The sequence below is a fragment of the Haemaphysalis longicornis genome, unplaced genomic scaffold (assembly GCF_048455015.1).
Source record: "Haemaphysalis longicornis isolate Haplotype H1 unplaced genomic scaffold, Haemaphysalis longicornis Haplotype H1 scaffold_6, whole genome shotgun sequence".
NCBI lineage: Eukaryota > Metazoa > Arthropoda > Arachnida > Ixodida > Ixodidae > Haemaphysalis > Haemaphysalis longicornis.
In genome coordinates this window covers 33,187,190-33,209,853 of record NW_027526407.1, presented here as the reverse complement: position 1 = coordinate 33,209,853, position 22,664 = coordinate 33,187,190, and the positions used below count along the sequence as shown (strand labels likewise).

At 46.5% G+C, this 22,664-nt stretch overlaps 1 protein-coding gene across 10 annotated transcripts in view; it reads left to right on the top strand.

Annotated features, from left to right (window-relative positions):
- Positions 1-22,664, top strand: part of Acc (acetyl-CoA carboxylase) — a 135,562-nt gene that overhangs the window by 63,765 nt on the left and 49,133 nt on the right. For 8 of the 10 annotated variants that reach the window (XM_077673971.1, XM_077673973.1, XM_077673976.1 and 5 more), the window contains exons 3-14: positions 2,693-2,818; positions 5,181-5,207; positions 8,219-8,345; positions 11,973-12,111; positions 14,480-14,671; positions 16,337-16,435; positions 16,529-16,641; positions 17,279-17,599; positions 18,386-18,496; positions 18,653-18,712; positions 19,105-19,340; positions 21,026-21,452. In XM_077673971.1, coding sequence (XP_077530097.1) covers positions 2,693-2,818; positions 5,181-5,207; positions 8,219-8,345; positions 11,973-12,111; positions 14,480-14,671; positions 16,337-16,435; positions 16,529-16,641; positions 17,279-17,599; positions 18,386-18,496; positions 18,653-18,712; positions 19,105-19,340; positions 21,026-21,452 — 1,978 coding nt within the window. Of the gene's footprint in view, positions 1-316; positions 795-2,692; positions 2,819-5,180; positions 5,208-8,218; positions 8,346-11,972; positions 12,112-14,479; positions 14,672-16,336; positions 16,436-16,528; positions 16,642-17,278; positions 17,600-18,385; positions 18,497-18,652; positions 18,713-19,104; positions 19,341-21,025; positions 21,453-22,664 lie in introns of those variants that run through there. The other 2 variants (XM_077673981.1, XM_077673972.1) reach the window with 2 other exon arrangements.

Here is a 22,664-nt window from a genome sequence, read left to right as displayed (position 1 = left end):
TCTCAACATCCGCACCGCAACACGTGTCCCCCTAATCGCTTCTAATTCCAGCTTATCTTCTGCTCGTGTTACATCAGACTCGGACCTTTTGTCCTTATCAGGGCTTCATCCTCGGAAAGAAACCGGAGGGGACAGTGCCGACCCCCGATAAGATAACAGCGCTTGCACTCTAAACCCCCTTTCTCTATTCGCTCCATTTCCCAGTTGAGGGGGAAGGGCAGCGCCCGACTTCAAGTGTGTGTAACTCTTCTCTCGATGTGTTGTTAGAGTCGCGCGGTGCTCCGCGACAGTGCTCCCTTCTTCACCCCAGACCCGCCGCAATCAGTGGGTTGCCGCATCGTACGAGCGTGCCACGCGATCGCCCGAGGAGTCGCTATCTGGGAAGTCGCCACCCTTGAATCTCGCTACTCCCGGCCCGAGCGTTTAAGATAGCCGTCGCAGTGGAAAAAAGTGCGAGTGCGGATTGTGGCATGTGCGAGTGCGCCTTGTCGTCGTCGTGGATCCGTGCTCGACTCGTCGTCGGGGTCGTCGTCGGATGCCGGTGGTGTTTTGTGGAGTGCCGGTGAATGCGCGGAGTTTCCGTCTACGGTTCGAAGTGAAAGAAGAGAGCTGGGGTTTTGTTAGTGTTTGTGCCGAGGTGGAGATTCCGTGCGGCAAGTCTTTGTGGGGTCACTGAGGATTTCGCGCCAAATTTGGCTTGCATGGCCGATTTGAGGGAAGCTTTCTCTCTGTTTCGGTGAAGGGCGTGCACACGAGACTTCGACCATGGAAAACGAAGAACCAAAAGTGAATGGGTAAAGAGTTGGGCTTCTATTTTATCGGTTTCTTGGCTTTCTGAAATGGCTTGTGTACCTTAAAAAGACTTGGCGTGCCACAATGCACGTTCTTGCCCTTTCCTCTACACTGCTTGGTTTTTTAGCCGTTGTTACATGTTGCAGCAACACTGTGGTGTTGGATATAAAAAGTGTCATCTCAAGAAATTTGCATGACAATTTGAAACTTTTATGCATTGCTTTCATATTAACAGCAACAGTATTTGTGTTACAGTACTTGTTTTTGTATTTATGTTTCATGTCTAACTGGAATACCAACTTATGGTTTTGTCTCTAATTGTGTTGTTACATGGAAGCAGGCTAAATGTTTGCGTACAGCGTTTGGCACTGTTGCCTGGGAATCACAAGCTATAGAGCATTTCGAGAACATTTACTAAGCAAAAGACATCCGACTGATCTCAGTGTTTTCGTTTTCAGCTTTGCTAGCTCCTTTTTTTATATATATGAGCGATATTTTTTTTGTGTGTTTCAATGACCATGCTTCACCCACAAGAGTTTTTTTTGTTCGTTTTTTTATTTTGAATGAATTCTGCATTATATGGAGGGGAGGGGGGGTTACGCTGTAGGTTAGAACTTAAGCACACAAAATGTAGCTTCAATAACTCTGGGCTGTGGCTGCTTCAGCTCAGTGCACACATCGTGACGTATTGTGGTGACATTTGCTGTTCTTGGTTGGGCTTTTAAAAATAGCGCAATGAGTGATCTTTGAATGAGGGTTAATACTTTGAAAGTTCCATCAAATGAACTCATTTCTGGTTCTTACAGTTTATTCCTGTGAAACAAAATCCGCCCAGTGGGGCCGACAGGTCCTGCTGTCATAGTTGAATGAGGAACGATCGGCGAGTGGGCGGCGGCCTTAATTAAAAACTGCTAGATTCTGACGGGAAGCCATCGGAGCAGCTGCATTCGTGTAGGAGGTTTTGAGCTTCAATGTTCAACATGCTTTGCTGTTCATTGTTGGAAAATCGAGAAAAAGGGCTGTGAGGTAATGGATTGCAAGCATAGGTGAGCTTTGGAATTCGCTGCTGCTTTCATTTTCTTGTTTTCCGTGGAATTCCTTAGGCCTACCAGGCACTCTTGCCTGTATAATTTCTGATGGGAGCAGAGAGCTGTAGTTTTAGTATTACTTAGCACGCCACTGGTGAATCTTGTTGCCGTGTGAAGTCTCTTTACCTCAGCTGCGACAAAAATAGTGGGCTTGGAAGAGAAATGCCTTCATGCGCTCTTTCTCTAACGTGCATGATTTCTAAATGCTTTGTATATATGAAAATATAGTACTCCATTTCTTATTTTTTGTGATTACGTTTCGACTGTCTGTAAAGATACCTGTGGGTAATAATGGGCTCTCTCTCTACATTTTGAATGTGCTAGCATTTCTACGTCCATTGGTAGCGAAAATTTTGTAATTCGCTGTCGAAGTAAACCAAACGCAGAACTACGTGTGAAAATTTTCACATTGTTGGTTACTTGGCTAATGTTCATTTAAAAATTCTTATTAATGTGGTTAGGTTTTCTGCCTCCAATTCAGTTCAGATCTTCCTTATCAAGACTAGTAAACAGCGGCACACTTTAGAGCGGAAAAAAAAAGCACGAGCGGTGAAAAACGTACGCAACTTGCTCTAACAGATCTTTCGGAATGTGTACAAGCGGTGAGCATCTCTCCTACTAGCTGTATTTTTTTTTTATTGTAGCAAGTGAAGTTTTAGGGCTATAAGCAAGTGAAATCGGATTCAAAAGTGTTTCGTGTTGCGAGCAACCAGTGCGGTTGGTTTGGTAAGCTCGTGCCACAATGATTTCACGTTGGGTACTACATTTCAAAGTTACCGCCGTGTAATCACGTGACCCTTCTCTCCTTGCAGCAACGGTCCCCGTGCACTGTTCACGATAGACTGCTCGGACGAAGAGACCGACGATCCCGGAAGTCCGACCGGGCGGTTCATGGGCGATGAGCTGAGGCGAAATCGGTCTCGAGCAAAACTTTTCAGGTGGGCACCATCCTCGTCACTGAACTTTTAATAAAGTCCGCTCTTCTGGGCATTCATTGCACCGCAGTGAGCCAGTGTGCTTACTAATCCTACCATACCTAAGATGAGAGAAATATTTGAGAGGTACTTGGTTGCTTTCATCTTACAACTATCATCGGTTTTTTGGTATACAGCTAAACCTGGATGTAACAAACCTCTATTAACGAATCCTGGATTTAACAAAGTTTTTCAGTTCCCCATTGCAGATCCATTGGAGCCCATGTGTTTGCGACCTCGATGTAACGAATTCGCGGCGCTGATGAGTCATTGTTTCTTGCACTTGTTCTGTAAAATCAGCTGGAGAAATGTACTAATTTAGCGAATTTCGCCCGCAACTCAAACTGCCATATCTTTTCACGTGTGAGTGCGGTGCTGGTTAGGTGCTAGACCTGTTTTTCGTCGTGCAGTCACGCAAATCCACGGCTCTCTGTGGTTTCAGTTCATCAGTGATGAGTTCTGCTGCCTGAAAACGAGAATTTGTGTATTTTCAAGATAAGCTCGCAATTTCAAATGCCGTTTCCGCCCGGTACAGTACCCCAGCTAGCACCCTCTCAGCAATTTTGAGTGCGGCAAAGAGCATAGAGTTTGTAAAAAAGCGCCATTTCATCATAGGTTTGCTCCTTGAAACGCGTCAAGGCACCGAAAAGTGTCACAACGCAAAAGTGATACATAAGTTATGTTTGTAGGAGAAAGTGACCTTGCTTCTTCGGAATGCCGTATAATGAATACGCTCGTGGGAAAGCAGCAGGCAAAAATCACACAGTTTTTCGCTGTGAAATAAATCCTTGAAGGGTGAATTCACCGTCACTGACGTCTAGAATTTTGGTTTCGTTTCTGCTTCATTCACAGGAGCCTGAACTCGAAACTTGCGTGTAACGAAAGATTCCCAATTTTTGTCAACTTCATTATATCCAGGTTTAACTGTATAGCTTTTGTGGTATGGAGTTCTGTTGGTAACTACAGAACACACTGTTTCGGCAGCTCCGAAGTGCCCCGCGAGTTCACATGATGCAATTTTCAACCGAGTCTAGTATCTTTATTCGAGACTGAGTTTTCGTGAAACAGTTAGCGTCCAAATCATTTTGTAATGCAGACAGCTGTAGCTCTTGCCATCTACAAGAAGAGGATAAAAGCACTCGCGAGACAAGATAAACTTTGTTCGGTGATTTCGTAATTTCGTTTGCACTTTTCTTGCACGAAAACAAAACAAAACTTCAGGCGTGTTCTTCAGTGCAAATTTCTTTCGCCCTTGCATTTGAACCACTGCGTTTTCTAATTGAAAGATGAGGCCAGCGAATTATTCTACCTCTACGCGTGTACAGTAGCCTCACGATAATTCAAACTTTGATAATTCGTACTTTTGGTTAATTCAAACTTTTGGTTGGCCCGCTATCCTTTCAACCTATTCAAAAGCCGCTTAATTCAAACTCTGTGATTCGGTTAACTCGTACTTTTTGCGTACCCATATTGGAAAATATCTACTGCTTTCCCGCAACTATTTCAAAATTTGCGTGCTTATATAAGCATAACAGTCCAAAAATGAAAAATAAGCGCCTCAAGCCTTGAAGGAAAAGGGCATTGCTAGTAAACAAATGTTTGAAACAAAGCAGAAGTAAGGTAGACAGTGACGTTTCTCAGCTTTCTAGCCTTATTTTCTGTTTTCATGATGCCAATTAGAAACCAAAACAACGAGCAGGCATAAAAAAATGTCTAAGCATGTTTGGCTGCCTGTACTTGTCGAAGCGGCCAAAACCTTGCGGGCCACTGTCGCAAAAACAAAAGGAAACAAACAAAAAGAAAAAGACACATTCGTGTGTCGCATGTCAGCAAAAAAGGAAAAAAAATGACACGGCGGTTATGAAAGTGGCGTGCACGGCATTCGGCTTGTGGACCTTACGCCGCTGCTTGCTGTTTATGTTGTGCAGTTATGGTTTGAAAATGCTTGGAAATTTTAAAAATGGGGTTAAAATCAACGCCTAATCATACTGTGTGCCGTCACCCAGCCCAGAGTCATATACATGTAAGAACTTCTGATAATGCAAACTTCGGATAATTCATACAAAATCCTGGGGTCCCTGCGAGTTTGAGTTATCGCGAGTCGACTGTAGTTGTTCATCCAGAAAGCAATAACGCCTTCCGCAAGTGCAATTGCTGGGACCTATCCGGCACCTGCTTTTAATCGTTTCACGCGTTCTTCGGCGAGGCTTTTCCCGTGCGCAAGCGATCGGAGACGATGCACTCTTTCGGGGGAGCAAAAGCGCGGGACAGCGGTACCGGAAGCGGTGGTAATAACTCTGTCTCTTGTTCTGTTTTCTGCTTCTAGTTTTGCTGCGAAGGCTCGATTGCGCGCGTGAGTATTGCGTGTCTTAACGCGGTGTAATGTCAGTGTAACATCAGTGTAGCATCAGTGTAACGTCAGTGTAGCATCAGTGTAGTGTCAGTAACGCCTTGTGTCCGACGTCAGTGCGTTCCGCGAGCCTCCTAGCCTTTCCTGTGTGTGTGATCGTTTGCTTTCCTTATCAGAAGTTGTGGAACAAAAAGTGAAAGCGGCTCTGAATGGAGTCGTGCTTCTGTTGCGGTGCAGTGTTCCGTGTTTGCGTCCGTAGGTGCACTGCTTTGTGGAACGTTGCGGCGTGTTTTGTGAATGTGCCTAACGCCTTGTTCTCGATGGACTGTGCTAGGCTGCGGGACTTTAATCGCAGTTGCTTCAGAGTTTACAGCTGTTTTTTATGGCTTTTTCGTTTCTTAAGGGGGGACACTGGTCTTAATACAACTTCTTTTAATATTCAAGTAAACTTTGTGAAACTTGTCAGTCTTGCTGCTTTTTTCCCACCGATTTCAAATGTCAGTTTTTTTTCAGTTGGTCAATTAGTTCCCAAGATAATTAGAGATAATTAGACATTTTTGGTCAAACAATAGACAAAACAGTGTTGGTCATGAAACTGTAACCTTTGTATTTTCCTACACTATGAGCCCTGGTGAATGCAATAATCGAAGCAGTTTTTTGGTGCATCATTTGGAACTAATTTGACAACTCATTAAACTTTGGTGGCACCAGTGGCAAGGAACCATTTTGAGTGTCCCTTTCAAACATCAAAGTCTAATGAGCTGTAAAATTAGTTTCAAGCGATGCATCAAAAAACCGCTTCATTTTGCATTCACCAGGGTTCATAGTATTGGAAAATACAAATGTTACAGTTTTGTGACCAACACTGTTTTGTTAATTGTTTCACTAAAAATGGCTAATTGTTCATTTGTAGCATGCAATTTTTAATTGTTTTGCTAATGCTGCAAATCTTGGCTAATTAGTCACAGGTGACCAATGATGGCAGTTTCAGAGTAGGAAGCTGAGATTAAGGGGGCACATGGGTCTTTGCGACCAAAAAATTGCCAGAAAATGAATTTTTTAGGTATCACTTTTTTTCTGAGTTCGCACAGTTTTTCTTCTGGAAAGTTGGTACTTGAACAGTACCAGGTACTTTAAAAACCATACAGGCCTGATTTCGATAAAAAATAACTTTTCCATAATTTCCTCCTTTTTTGCCACGAGCAGTATTGCTGCAATAGGAAAATCTCGAGAGGTACATCCCAGCATATAGAGCAGCTAGAAGATTTTTTTTTTTTTTGCAGCACAAAGCTGAATGTTTACACCGTGCAACATGGGAAGCAGATTCTGCATTTTGTGTTTCAGTAGTTGTTTAATTAGCATTATTTTTATTTGGTTAGCAAGAGTACTTCGAACCTAGAAGTTCGAATTGTTGTAAACTTGTATGTGATTGCAAAACAAAAAACCTGCTCCCTACATTTCATTCTCCACAACTTCTGGTGTCTATTCATGGCTTGCTGGTAATTTTTTGTTGATTAATTTTTGTTCATCGTTCTCAAGAATAGTAAAGAAAGATTTTTAATTACCGCAGAAACAAAATGCCTTACATTAAACTAATTGGATATTTGAAATCAGCTAGAAAAACAAAACAAGCCTATAAAGTTTCATGAAGATTGGTTGGAAAGCAAAAAAAAAAAGTTTCTAAGACCAGTGTGCCTCCTTAAGACAGCACAGCACAACGGAAAAGATGCAAGCACAATGTCTTAGCACCTGTCTTCAGTGCTGTTCATCCTCTAGCATCTTTAAGTGGCAAGCAGATGTTGTGGCGTCGTTCTGTGCGTGTTCTATCGTGTGCTTACCAGTGCCATTTTCTTTTCGTTCTTTTTGTTTACCTGTCAAGCTCTATCAAAAGGCAGTCTTGCTTGAGTCTCTTCAATTTGCTTAGGCAAGCTGCATCCATTCTGGGAAGGACATGCAAAAGCTCGCAGTTAAGGACAGTGAAGTTGTACAGTCGAACCCGTATATATCGGACTCCAACGGGATCGCGAAGTAGAGCGGTATATCAATAATTCTAAGTATAAAATATTCCCAGCTGTAGCTTGTCCGACAAATCTGCGCGTCACTGAGAGAGCTTTTCGGGATCTTTACTTTTCCATGAAATTTTTAAGGGGAGGTTCAGGCAGTTCAGTAAATGCGATAAGCCTTTTGTTACCGCAGGAAATTGGCCGATTTTTAGGGGTCTAAGAAAGCTTTGTAAAAAAAAAATGAGAAAATGAAGAAAAATGGGAAAAACAAGAAGATATATCAGTTCTGTTGTGCTCAGCTGTTTTGAAGTCTGCGCAGACCCAAATTGAAGAGACTCGCCCAAAACGCCAACCGTATTTTCCGGTGTATAAGTCGCGGTTTTTTCTCGAAATTTTCGTTGGTGCGTCTTATCCACCGGTGCGACTTATGTATGGAATAAATCTTGTATGTGGCGGCCGTGCGTGGTCCGCGCTCGAAAAGGTGCCTGTGTGCTGCGTGATGTCAGCGCACGTTAAGAGACACAGCTCTGTTGTATAAATGGATGAATTATTTGTTAGCAAGTCAGAGGAAGAAGGCTTCGATGGTTTTGCCTAGACGCCGTCTGTAAGTACATGCCATCTGTGTGTATCAATAAACAATTTTTGAGAAGTTAGTTCTGTCTAGACTTTGAATGGTAGATGCATGTGTCTAGCACTGCTTACTGGGGGATGCGTTCAGAGGCGACTTTCGCCGCACTTTCTAATGAACTGATCCTCTATGAGTTTACCTGATGAGCAAGTGCCTTTTGTACACCGGTGCGTCTTATACACCAATGCGACTTATATAGTTTTCTTTTTTTTTTTTTTTTTTTGAAAAACTGTCGTTTTGAGGGGGGGGGTGACTTATACAAAAGTGCGACTTATAGACCGGAAAATACAGTATGTGTCTTGTCGACCGGATACCGTGGAAATTCTTTCTCCCGCTTCCTGTGGTTCCTTTTCCCGACGCTCTTCCCTCCTCGCCCACTGCAGACAGTCTATGTCGGGCGCTCACTTGTCCAATGAGGACCGAGACTATGGGAAGGGCCAGAAGGACTTCATTGTGGCCACCCCCGAGGAGTTCGTCAGCCGCTTTGGCGGGCGGCACGTCATCAACAAGGTACGTCGCTGGAGCTTCCACGCGCGCCAGCTGCTGGGTATAAAGATTTTGGCGGGTTGTGGCGTAGTTGTGACCAGTTTAGCTGTGTCATCCTGAAGCGGTTGTCAGAACATGCCTGCTACATCGAGTCAGCCGAACAAGCGCCACGCAGGATGCAGCGAAGGTCCCACATGTTTCAGTTATCTTGCAGTGATAGCTGTACAGTCGAACCTCGTTTTAATGAAGTTGTATCCGGACAGCAAATTAGTTTGTTATAACTGATATTCTTTGTAACAGAAGAAGTAAAAATTGGCTGTAACAAATCGACTATCTGGCTCGTGCAAAAATACTTGATACAAAAATGCATTTTTTGAGGCTTGGAACTAACGATACACAAGGTAAAGCTAACCTTTCTCCTTGTTGCATTTCGAGCTCAATGAACCGGAGCATGAGCACATGAAATTACAACAAAACAGAGTTCACTTGACAAAACAGGACTGCGTCCTTATTTATTTGATGAAGGATGTGATCTTTATCTGGTGGCCACTCACAGCACTGAGCAGGATGGAGTTTTCCCGTGTCAACGTACAAAAGGGCCTTTATACTTCGGCAGTTTCGGATGCCGGAGGGTTTTTCCAAATAGCTTCTCAGCCTCCTGGTCAAATATTCTTCGTTATGTCCGATATCGTGTGTGGCCCTCGCGATTTCAGTTTCATTATAAAAGAATAATGGTCATCGAAATGAAGTGTGACCGACCAAAGTTTGTATTTAGTTCGCTATATCCGATAATTCGCTATAGTACTGTTCGTTATAACGAGGTCCAACTGTATAGGGCTTCGAAGCTGCATTTGCTGTGGCGACGTAAAACATAACTTTGCTGTCATCGAACTGTAGTGGACGTCGCCTTACTACAAGTTTGTGTGTGGGTGTGTGGGTGTAGGTGTAAATGGGTGGGTGTGGGTGGTGTCCACAAACTTAGCATAAAAGTGTTGTGCCCAAAAGTAACTGGTAGATGTTGGCGGGCTATGGTGCAATGTTGGAAACTTGGTGGGACCGGAATCAACTGAGTAGCTATTCCTTACTTAAACGCTTTCTTACATTCTTTGGTAGAGCCTACTTGAAAGAACCTGATTGTGTGCATTTTTATGAAATGTTTTATTTCGTAGTACAGTCGAACCTCCTTATCAAACTCTGACAGAGCGAATTATCGGCTATGGCGATAAATACAAACTTTGGTTGGTCACACTTTACTTTAGCGACATTTATTCCTTTCATAACGAAACCGAAACCGCGAGAGCCGCATGCAATATCAGCTATAACAAAGAAGTACTTGGTTCGCGTGAGGCTCGAAAATCGAAAGCTAGCTTTAAAAAGCAAAAAGAAGGAGATTAGAAGATAAGTTTGTAAAGCTATAGCCGGAAAAACCTTTCGTGCGTGAACATTGTGGAAATCTTCATCCTACAGTGCTGTGAAAAGCCACCAGACGAAGATCACATCCTTCTTGAAATAAATAAGAACGCAAGCTTGTTTTGACAAAAGGACTTTGTTCTGTTGTAATTTCACATTCTGGTGTTCCGGTCCATTTAGTTTGAAATGCCAGAAAGAAACAGATTAGGATTGCCTTGTTCGAAGCTTCGAGTAATGTGTTTTAGAATCTAGGATTTTTGCGCGAGCCTGATTACCGAGAGAGAGAGAGAGAGAAACAACTTTCGCTGAGCCCATTTCAGGTGACGCTCGCAGGCGTCAGACGGGGTGGAACCCTAGTCACGAGTCCCATATGAGTCCAATAGCTCCTGGCCCCTGGACGCGAGCTCTTGCTGCGTCGACAGGTCGGGGCTGGACATCAAGATCTCCCATCGCTCGGGTAGGGGGGGAAGGGGAAGGGGGAGGGAAGGTAGAGGATTCTTGAGCTCAGTACACTCCGCCAGTATGTGCGGCAGGGTGCCTTCCGTCTTTTTGCAGAACGGGCAGATGGGGTCGTGTTCTGCCGGGAACATCTTGTTCAATAAAGCTGGGTGCGCCAGTGACCCCGCTTGTGCGCGGCGCACTATTGTTTGTTGCTTGCGGTCGACTTGCTGGTGCGGCACGGGAAGCCTGCACCTGGCGCTCCTGTACAGCGTGGTAATCTCGCGGTAGCTCGTGACTGGGTGCGGTAGCTCCGACTCGTCCTCGGCCCGGTCTGCTAGTTCGCGGGCGTAGTGGTCGGCGAGGGCATTGCCTTCCACTGTCGAGTGTGCCGGAACCCACACGAGCTCTACGTCTCGTCCCGGTGGGCTGCGCTTTGCAAGAATTGCCATGGCCGCGTGGGAGACGATCCCCTTGCGGTAGTTGCCGTAAGCCGTCTTGGAATCAGTGACGATCGTATGCACGTCTCCGTGCGTGAGGGCGAGAGCGATGGCCATCTCTTCTGCTTGGCTGGCATCTGTCGTCCGTAGTGACGCGCTGGTCACCAGCTTGTCGATGGTCATGACGGCGGCCACTGCTTTGCTGCTGTGCTGGGGAAGTGAGGCGTCCACGTAGAGGACCCGGGGGTCTGCTTCCAGCTGTCGGGCGAGTGCCTGTGCCCGCGCGGCACGCCTCTCGTCGTTCCTGCCGGCCTGCATATTGCGCAGCAGGGGCTTGGTCTTGAGCGCTTCCCTCCACGGCGGAGGTAGAGGGTGCTTGGGTATCTGTGGTTCGATGGGCCAACCAATCTTCCGAAGGACTGCTCGGCCGCGCTCAGTCTGGCTCAGTCGCACTCTCTGGTTGGAACGATGAGCCTCTATGAGCTCGTCTACCGTATTATGTGCCCCCATGTCCAGCAGCTTCTGCGTAGACGAGTACTGGGGCAGGCCCATAGCCGTCTTGGTGGCTTTCCTTATGATCGTGTCTAGCGTGTTCCTGTTCGCCTTCGTTAGCTGGAGGTACGGGGCCGAGTAGGTGATGCGAGACACGATGAACGCTCTGACCAGGCGGAAGGCGTCGTCTTCTTTAAGTCCTCTGTTCCGGTTCGCAACGCGTCGGATCATTCCGGTGACCTGTTCGGAGGCCATCTTGATCTTAGCAATGGCCGCTGTCGCCTTGCCGTCTCGTTGTAGCAAGAGACCGAGGATGCGCAGCTGCTGCGTGGGCTTGACGTCTACGCCGTCGATGGTAACGACCACATTCGGCTCGGCATCGTTCTTGCGTCTTCTGGGCTCGTTATCTCTACTGTTACAACGAATATCGGGTATAACGAACAGATTTACTGCTCCGATACTGCTTCTTTTAATGAGGTTCGAGTGTAATTACAAACGCTGAACCCACAGATTTGGCTCACTTCAAACAGGATAACTAAACGATCTCTCAGCATACGATTAGGCCACTGTATAGTGTGCAATCCTCCGATTGCACTCCTTGAGCAATCTTCCAGTGGGAATTTTTCGGTTTTGTCTTTTGTTTTTGCCTTTTCCGTTGTTATACTGTTCAGCTCTTCTCACGAGTCGTTTATTGTGTCTTCACTCAGGGCTTGTGTGAAAAGTGGGATCGAGTGAGTAAATGAACCAGTAGGCCATTGTTGGCACAGTAGCGCTGCAGCTGGATCCTCTGTTGTTTTTTTCCCTTTGCGACGCCACGTCGTCCCTCATGGCCAACCTCTCCCACCCTCCCTCCTCCCCCGTTCAAAAACAGGTCCTTATTGCCAACAACGGCATTGCGGCCGTGAAATGCATGCGCTCCATCCGAAGATGGGCCTACGAGATGTTCAGCAACGACAAGGCGGTTCGCTTTGTCGTCATGGTGACGCCAGAGGACCTCAACGCCAACGCCGGTGAGTCGCCGCTTGTCGATGCTGCTTGTGCATTGGGCGGCAAAGCCCTTAGAAAGTGCATTACAGTGAAATCTCGTTGATACGTTTTTCGCGGGAACCGGAAAATGAAGCGCATTGTGTGAAAATCGTGTTATCCAAAGAGGTTAAAAACAGGAGGGAAGTATGCATACTCCGTCAGCAACTCCCTTTTAATGAGGAACGTTGAAGTTGCTGGTCCGTTTGTGCGGCACTTTCTTCTTTTCAACGTCCAGAACTACATTATTCTGCAACGTAAAAAAGATGCTAGCGGCATTTTTTGTTTCACCGGGCGTTGTGTTGTAGACAATTCACGTCGCGCCTTAAATCGATGAATAATCCGAATGCTGGATGCTTGGGAGTCTTCAGTGTTCAAGAAGAGCGCGGATATGTCAACTTTTTCGCGTAGAACTGAACCTTCGACGTTGACTCCTGCCGCTCTAACTTCCTCTAAGCATGAAGCAGGGGGTCTTCTGGTGCGATTATGATACGTTTCGCAAGATGGCGAGAGGGCACAGAGCCGGACGTACCATCATCATTGGACGGAGCGGCCACGCCTGGCAGCGATGTTTTCGCCGCAAAACCGACACTGCTGCGGCCTCAGCGTCTCCGCAACGTACACATCGTGCCTTTTTGGAAAGCGGTTTGAGCTAGTATAGCGAAGAATAAATGTAAGATTTCTAGATGTGTCGGTCAAGATCCACTTTCGCGATCGTATATCCAATTTTTGGCAAAAATGTGATCGTAATTAATGCACAAAGATGCGTTATTTCTAAGAGACGTTGGCCAGGAATAAAAAGAAAAACGTATTAAGCCGAAAAACGTATTATGCCGAATCGTATGAACGAGATTCTACTGTTAAGCTTATTAATAAATACACTGTAGGTAGGAGTTTCACCACTAGGCAGCAAATTCGAGCGAGGGCTGTTTCAGTTGGAACACGTTGAGAGCGAACACATATGCGAGTTTAGGGGCAATGTGTGTAGGCTGCCTAATTACAAATGGTAACTTTGAGGATGCAAGAAGTCAAATGTAAGTAAAGGGCTGCTGCTTGATCCAAACAGGCTGAAAAACAAATGTGCTCAATTGCAGTAGTTGATGTATTGTTCGGTTGGGTGAATTTATGAACTAGCAGAATCTGGTTGGCTCGGTAGCGCGTCAGGACTGTTGCACCTTGCTAATGAACGGAAGTACAGTTGAACCTCTTTATATCGAAGTAGTATCGGGCCAGCAAATTACTTCCTTATAACCGATATTCATTATAACAGTAGAGGTAAAAATTGGCTCTAACAAATTGACAATCTGGCTGCCGCAAAAATACTTCATACAAAAATGCATTTTTCGACCCCACTGTACACAAAGTAACCCTTACCCTTCTTTTTGTTGCATTTCAAGCACAATGAACGAAACATGAGTACGTGAAATTACTACAGAACAGAGTTCACTTGACAAAACAGGACTGCATCCTTATTTATTTGATGAAGAATATGATCTTCGTCTGGTGGATACTCACAGCACTGAGCAGCATGAATTTTTCCACAGTGTCCACGGACAAAAGGGCCTTTATACTTCTGCAGTTTAGGACTACTGGGGGTTTTTACAATTAGCTCCTCAGCCTCCTGGTCAAATATTTCTTCGTTATGTCTGATATCACGCGTGGCTCTCGTGGTTTCAGTTTCGTTATGAAAGAATAATGGTCATCAAAATGAAGTGTGGCCAACCAAAGTCTGTGTTTAGTTCGCTATAACCGATAATTCGCTATATAAGTTTTCGTTATAACGAAGTTCAACTGTACTGTCAAGAGCTACCATGGTGGCTCAGTGTCTAAGGCATTCCTGAGCCGAAACATGCGGGATATTGCAGCTGTAGCAGTTTTTTTTTTTTTTTTTAATTAATGGAGGTGAAATACGGAAACATTTGTGTGTCGACCGGCTTTGGCACATGTTAAGAGATGCTGGGTGGTACGAAATAATCCATTGGCCCCCACTACAGCAGTCCTCGTAGCCCATGTGTAGCTTTGACACATTCAACCCCTAGAAATTAAATGTTTTTTTTCTCTGAAATTTCATTGACAAGCTTTTATAATTTTGGCGCCTTGTTAGTGACAGTATCCAGCCTGATCTTCAGTCAGTTGTATTACTGCCACTCCCACAATCTCCGTCCCAACTACTATCAACTGACATTTGTACAATTCTACAACGAAGGTCTACTTAACTTCATCTGTTTTTTATATCGCACAAATGCAGTTATTCTAACGAATTCAAATTAATGTCAATAGTTGCCGCGCAACGGGCTTTTCGGTAACGCAGAAGGAGGACTCTCGTGATTGTGGCCTTCCGATATTACGCCGCAGAGTACATCAAGCTGGCGGACCACTGCGTCCCCGTGCCCGGTGGCTCGAACAACAACAACTACGCCAACGTGGACCTTATCCTGGATATCGCCAAGCGGGTGGGCGCCCAGGCTGTGTGGGCCGGGTGGGGTCACGCCTCCGAGAACCCCCGCCTGCCCGAGCTGCTTACCAAGAACAAGATCGCCTTCATCGGTGAGCTCTTTCTCTTGTGAATGCGGGGCACACCCTTGGTGGTGGCAAAACGAGTTTAAAGATGAAGTCCAACGACACCTAGGCGCTTCTTAAAGTTTGAAGTTTGGGCCTGGAAGGCAGAACTGGTTTTTTCTGGTTCCCACCTTCCAAGCCCAAACTTCAAACGGTCGTAACTTCTGCTACAGACCAGCTAAAATTATAATGTTAGTCTTATTGCACTCCTTGATTTTAGCATAGTTCACTGGTACCTTGTTCAGCTGCATCCCTCCAACAGTTGTTTTAAAAAGGTTGTCAGAAAATCGAACATAAAAATCCCCCAAAAATTGGTATGTAGTCATTTTGCACAAAAACAAATTTTTATCTGGAGTCAGAATGAAAAACTAAGATGCGCCCCCTAATTTTCAGCATCATAACTGAAAAAAATAAACTTTTTTTGGTTTAAGACCACTGTGTGCGGCCTTAATGCTTTTGCATTACAATGGACGTTTATCTTTGTATTTTCTAAAAATGTTCTCATTGGCGTCCTTTGCCCCTAGCTGGCCTCACGCCATAAAAACCAACAAACCATCCAACCAGATGACAGATCTTCCCCTACATCGGCTCGTTTTGTTCTTTTAAAATAATTGGCAAGTTTCTTCTTGCTGCGCTAATGTTTCTTTCTTACCTGGGCATTTGAAAATGGCCGAAAATGCATCAACCAACTGCTGCCAGGGAGTAGTGCGGAGGCATTCTCTTTGTCTAGAAAGGCATTGGAAAGCCAGGCTGGCAGCCTACGGCGGCTGGCCACGGAAGATAAGAGAGGCAGCTGCAAGGCAGCTGCAAGAGGCAGCTTTCTTTCGGGGTAGCGTGACATGGGAGAAAGGAGCTGTCGATTCCTTTTTGTCTGAGTTGTGGAGGGGCAAAAGATGCGTGCGGAGTATGCAGCAGGTAGGTTCTTCCTTGTTTGCAAACAGTTGTTGCGCAAGTAAAGTGCTTGGGAGGTGCGTCTTTCAAATCTGCTGCCAAATACATTTTTCGGTAGCTCCTAATATTTGGGTGTAGTCATTATAACTGGTGAGAAATAGCCGCCTTGTAATAAGCTCTTATGCTATATCACACGTGGGGGACATGAAGCCGCTGTGAGTTCATTGTTAAATGCATTGTCTCGTGTAACTGGTATTGTTATAAGTTGGTTCGACTGTACATAGGTAGGTAGGTGTTGCTGAGAAGGCTGAAATGGCGACCTGATTTATTAATCTTTAACATAGTCCAGTGTTTGGCGGAATACTGTCTAGTCAGGTAAGGCATGTTAGCAACAGGATTTCTGACAAAAAAAAAAGGGATTTGTTGTTTCGGTACCCAATAAGGTACCAAGCCCTACCCCTTGTGAAGAAGGTACCCATATGGGTATCCTGAGTGACCTTTTCGTTGCTAAGTTTAGTTTGGGTGCCCCAGTCGTAGTTATCACTGTTCGAACATTTTTGATAGGCACAAGTTAGTAAACGTGATCAAGTTCAAGTAGCTGCGAAGATCTTACTTTCAAGTAACAGCTGACAGCTTACTTGCTGCCTAAAATCCCACACACACACCACCTCTTACATGTTCTTTACCCTGACCATTTTGTTTTAGTCATCGCATTCTTTTCCAAGAGAAATTAACAGTGAATTATCTCGTCCCCCCTTTCAGGACCTCCCGAGAAGGCTATGTGGGCCCTGGGAGACAAGATTGCCTCGTCCATCGTGGCCCAGACTGCCAACGTGCCCACCCTTCCGTGGAGCGGATCTGGTACGGCAGTTTTCAGTGGTCAACTTCCTATTCCTCTCACCTTCTTTCGTTCCCCTGTTCTAACCCCTGTTGGTCTGGATGCTGTCGGTGCAGGGCTGAAGGCGGACTGGAATGAGGAGGACGGCTTCAACCCCAAGAAGCCGCTCAAGATCAAGCCAGAGCTGTACCGCAAGGGCTGCGTCAATGGCGTCGACGACGGCCTGGAGGTGAGCCTTTCTTTAATTAAGCGGGCATGCGCCATGATGTCGCAATTGTACGCCTGCATCAGAGTACCTTTTGCTAAGTGAGAAAAAATATTGTCGGTGGTGGGGGGCATTTAAGTTGTAACATTAGTTGTGTAGTGCCATGCAGGAATGGGGTTTGTTGTAATGAAGAGCTGTTGAGACTGAATCTCTTGTAACGCTTCCACCCTGAAGCTTCGTACAATTTAAGGGGCCTGCGATGCAGCAAACTGCCTTCACTATGAGAGCTCTGTGAAATCTGGAAAGTGCATTAGTAAATTTATATCAGGAGTGTGTAATAGGCAAATTTGGTTGCATTGCCTCTATTGGAAACAGTTTGTATCTGTTCGTCGTATCCAAGATTTTTTGTCAGTTAAGTTTGTCCTAGTGGGAGTGTATTGTATAAACATAAACTGAAGGCCGGGGGTGGGCTTTATTTCTGAGCCTAGGTACAGAGTCATGATAATGTCATCCAAGATGACTGAGCCTTGTATCCAGTAAGGGCACCCCTTCGAGTAGGCGTAGCCAACATCGTGAGGTTACTTCATCCAACTTTGCAATAACTTTGTAATTATTGGGAGTGTGTTGGAGAGAGACTTAAGGTGTCCACTCGTGGGTGCAGGCGGCGCAGCGCATCGGCTTCCCCGTGATGATCAAGGCGTCGGAGGGGGGCGGCGGCAAGGGCATCCGCAAGTCGGAGTCGCCCGACGACTTCCCGCAGTGCTTCCGCCAGGTGCAGAGCGAGGTGCCCGGCTCGCCCATCTTCATCATGAAGCTGGCCACCTGCGCGCGCCACCTGGAGGTGCAGCTGCTGGCCGACCAGTACGGCACGGCCATCTCCCTGTTCGGCCGCGACTGCTCCATCCAGCGCCGACACCAGAAGATCATCGAGGAGGCCCCCTGCGTGGTGGCCAAGCCCCACGTGCTCGAGCACATGGAGAAGGTGCGTCGCTAGGTTTTGCTGATGGGCCAGTTGGGACTGTAGGTGGGCCAGTCAGGCTCGTGGGTTAGGCCGGTTGCACACGAAGTGGGCTAGTCAGGCCAGTTACATTCAATAAGCGCCACTCGGGCTAGTTGGACCTAATGGGGGCGGTGTGAGCCATAGTGGGCCAGTTGAACTATAGTTGGTCATTTGGGTCAGTTTGACCCAGTCAGTTGGGCTAGTTGGACCCATGGTGGGCCAGTTAGACCTACAGTGAGTCATTTGGGCCAGTTTGACCTGGCCGGTTGGGCTAGTTTGACCCACAGTGGGCTAGATGGGCAACCTAATTCAAAGTGGGTCAGTCGGGCCAGTAAAACTCCTCGGTGCCACAGGGGGCCAGTCGGGCTAGTTGGACTCATGGGGGCCAGTTGGGCTCATAGTGGGCCAATTGGGCTTACAGTGGGCCAGTCAGACTTGTAGATGGACCCTGTTTGTAGACGAGCATTGATCTTTTTTAGTGAGCTTGTTTTAGTAGTTGCTGTTAGTGGATCCTATTGACCGCCGTTTTGGCGAGTTGCAGCTGGTGGTACTTGTTGATCAGTAACTGTTGCCAGGAGCATTTGTTGGTTAAAGGATTTTGAATTCAACTGGGGGGGGGGGGGGGGGGGGGGTTACTGACTTCTCTATAATTTGTTTGCTATGCTTTGTGCCATCAGTAAACTGTTACTGCCCTACTTTTTTCTAGTCTTGAGGTCACACGACTGGTGTAGCCTGGACTTATTCCTGCCACTGTTTTGGTTTACACAGGCTGCTGTGCGGCTAGCCAAGATGGTGGGCTACGTCAGTGCTGGCACCGTTGAGTACCTGTACAGTGAAGACGGCAAGTTCTACTTTCTGGAGCTCAATCCTAGGCTTCAGGTGAGTCCAGCCAGTCGTAAATAAAGAAAGGCTGCCGATTTTCGGAAATTCCTGTTCAGGAGTTCGGGCAGATCTTTAGTTCTGCATATTAATAATTAACTACTTTTCGAAGCCTTGTGTCTTGACATTTTCTTTTTTTTTTTTGCTCCTCTCTAGGTTGAGCATCCATGCACAGAGATGGTCGCTGACGTCAACTTGCCTGCATGCCAACTTCAGGTGAGTTCCGCAGTAGCTTCCAAAGTCCCCCATTCAGCTGTTAAGTGCCTGTGTTTGTGACAGTGAAACCCTGTTCAGTGACTTGTGCAGAACTGCAAATTTGTGCCTTGTTCGAGTGTGTGAAGTTTAAGCAGCACTTATGAAAAGCTCTTGAACATTATGAAAATGTTCAAGGGCTGCTACCAACTAGCCCGATTGTCGATACTTCCACATGAGCGCTGTGGTCTGTCAAGTACCTTCTTGTGCCTGTGGCAGGTGTGCGCTACTTCAAGATGTTCGAGAACCAATTACCAACTAGCCCAGTTGTCGATTCTTTCTCCCGATGTTCCCACTATGACTCAAGCTCCGCGCCCGTCTCTCTCTCTCTCTCTCTTTATTCCGGCCCCGCGCAGATTGCCATGGGCGTGCCGCTGCACCGCATCAAGGACATCCGGCTGCTGTACGGCGAGTCCCCCTGGGGCGAGTCGCTCATCGACTTTGACACGCCCGCCCAGCGGCCAAGGCCCCTGGGTCATGTGATTGCCGCCCGCATCACCTCGGAGAACCCCGACGAGGGCTTCAAGCCCAGCGCCGGCACCGTGCAGGAGCTCAACTTCCGCTCCAACAAGAACGTCTGGGGATACTTCAGGTGAGGGGGTCGAGGCGTCGTCTATGTTGTAATTGAGATTTTGGTGCGGGGGAATTCGTAGAGCGAAATTCGTTGCGTTCGTTTGCGTGATTTTTTAACTTACTGTACGTACGCTGTCCCTCCCCTTTGCAAATGCTGCCCGCTTTTGGCCGGTGATATAACTCATTGCAGAGGGAGGGGGGCACAAAAAGCACACTCCCACCCCCCCCTGTTTGCCGGTGTTTCTGTAACCCGGAGTCACCTTTAGTGTAGAGTGCGAGACTGCTAAACTGGGGTATTCCTCCCACAACCACCGTTACAGATTTGAGTCAATCAGTTGATCAATCAGTCGCTTTTATTTCAACAACATCAGTTTTGGTCGTGGCCACCATATCTGGCAGACCCAAGGTATGGAAATGTGTGCAAGACCTTGGTGTGAACCGCGTAGTGCCAGCTTGTCTAATTTTATGCATAGTCCTACCACTAGTATTTAAACTGGGCATGTTGAGTGGAGGAGGAAACATCAGAACTATGTGCCACAAAATGCAATCTTTTTTCTATCCTTTCGTGTAATCCTAGAGGTGCTGTTTCAAAAACGAGTCCACTGAACTTTGTGCTGACGGTGCGACAATGGTAACAATTTTTAGTTTTATCCTGGAATATGATTGATGCCTGGGTATTGACAAAAATTTACTCGTGTATATGCTTGTGGGCGCATGTGTCATGACACATTTTTATGTGTCGTGGCATCATTACATGTCACCATCAAGTGCCATGACACATTGTGAGGTGTCGTGACATCCTCAGGACGCACTACTTGCTACCTCACTTACCGTATTTACTTGAATCTAATGTGCCCTCGAGCGTAACGCACACCTGTTTTTTGCGGTCTGAAGAAGAAAAAATTACTATGCCCTCGATTGTAACGAGCACTAGACTTTTATTATTTAATACAAAAATGCAACTTTTTCTCACTTGGAACGAGCAACTTTTATTCCAAATGCGGCACGAAATGAAATGTGCCGGTTATTGCCAGCAAGACGGTCACCACGACGACGGTCTGGGGCAGCACCGCCCCGGCAGCTCTGTCGTTACGGGTCTCTGAGCAGCTCACTGCTGCTGCACGTACTCCACCATCTGGTCTTCAATTTGGGGATATTGCCCCCTCTCTGGTCCGCTGAACCCTTTCTTCTGTTTGCGCCAGCCCCACATGCAAGTCTCTGGAACACTGAACGCACGTGATGTGGCCCGATTTCCATCGCTTTCCGCGCACAAGATTACGTTTGTCTTAAACGCAGCATCGTGGTGAACCCGCCATGTCTTCCCAGTTGGAAATTCCATGGTGGAAAGAACAGAGGAACGCAAAAAATACTACGTAGACAACAGAGGCAAACATACGCCGACTACAAAGCGCTGGCTACGCGTTCAGTAGTCAAGCGGCCATCTTGAAAACGTCGATAACGATACGGCGCCGCAGTTTTGAGTCGTACTCAATTGTAATGCGCATGTGATTTTGGGACCTATTTTTCAGGAAAAAAGGTGCGCGTTAGATTTGAGTAAATACGGTACTTGAAAAACAGAATGGGGACTGGGATTGTGATCTTGCTTTGCATGGGTGACATGTTCTTACGGACTCCGCGAAAAGAGAGAGTAATTGACCCTGCATTCTTCCGCTCTCTCTCCCCTTTCCAACAAAAACAACGCAGTGTGGGTGCCTCGGGTGGCCTGCACGAGTTTGCAGACTCCCAGTTCGGCCACTGCTTCTCGTGGGGCGAGGACCGGGAGGAGGCGCGTGAGAACCTGGTGCTGGCCCTGAAGGAGCTGTCCATCCGAGGCGACTTCCGCACCACGGTGGAGTACCTGATCACCCTGCTGGAGACGGAGGCCTTCCTGAGCAACTCCTTCGACACGGGCTGGCTGGACAAGCTGATCGCCGAGCGGGTGCGCGCCGAGAAGCCCGACACCATGCTGTGCGTCATCTGCGGTGCCCTGCACGTGGCCCACCGCACCATCCGCGACAACTTCCGCAACTTCCAGACCTGCCTCGAGAAGGGCCAGATCCTGCCGGCCACCACGCTCACCAACATGCTCGCCGTCGACCTCATCCACGACCTCGTCAAGTACTCCGTGCAGGTAGGCATGCGGGAGAGGGAAATCAGGGATTAGGGAATCCGTGTTCGGAAATTCGCCATGTTGGGTGCTGCTCTCAGCACATAGTAGAAGCTTGTTATAAAAAGTAGCATCGGGACGGCAAATATAAGTTCGTTATATCCGATATTCGTTATAACAGTTGAGGTAAAATTTGGCTTTAAAAATCCACAATCTGGCTTGCGCAAAAATACTTGATACAGAAATGCATTTTTTAGGTTTCCAACCCACTATAAAAAAGGTAACCCTTACCTTTCTCCTTGTTGCATTTCAAGCTGAATGAGCTGGAACATGAGTACGTGAAATTACAACGCAACAAGGTTCACTTGACAAAACAGGCCTGCGTCTTTATTTATTTGATCAAGGATATGATCTTCATCTGGTGGCTACTGACAGCACTTAGCAGGATTGAGTTTTCCACAGTGTCTGCGGACAAAAGAGCCTTTACACTTCTGCAGTTTCGAATGCCGCAGTGTGTTTCAAAGTAGCTTCTCAGCCTCCTGTCAAATATTTCTTCGTTATATCCAATATCGTGCGCTGCTCGCGGTTTCACTTTTGTTATAAAAGAATAAGTGCCATTGAAATAAAGCGTGACCAACCAAAGCTCATATTTAGTTCGCTATAGCCGATAATTTGCTATACAGCTGAACCTCGTTATAAGAGACACTGATGTAAGAGACAAATGGGTATAAGAGACACTATTCCCCCCCATGGTTGGCTGCCCTATCTTTCCCATTAAATCGACCTCTTTTATAACAGACATTGGATGTAGGGTATAAGAGACACTATTCCCCCCCATGGTTGGCTGCCCTATCTTTCCCATTAAATCGACCTCTTTTATAACAGACATTGGATGTAGAAGATTGGTTATAAGGGACAAGTCATCCTTGAAGTTTAATCAATAATCTCGCTTGTAACAGACATTTTTACTTCAGATGCAGTGCCACCAGTCACTAATTGCAGTTGCTTCTATTGTGGAAACACAGGTGGAGGACAGACACCTGCAGTCGCTATTTATTATAACTTCAGCAAACACAAATTGGTTCAGTCAGCTATGAAATGACAATGAGAAGCCCTGCCAATGGAAATGCAACTGACAGAAGTGGTTGAAGCTTACTGCCATCCATTGGATGGAGCACGATCCCACATGTGGGCTCTCCCACTCGTGTAGCTCCCAATCAAGAAGCACTGCAGACG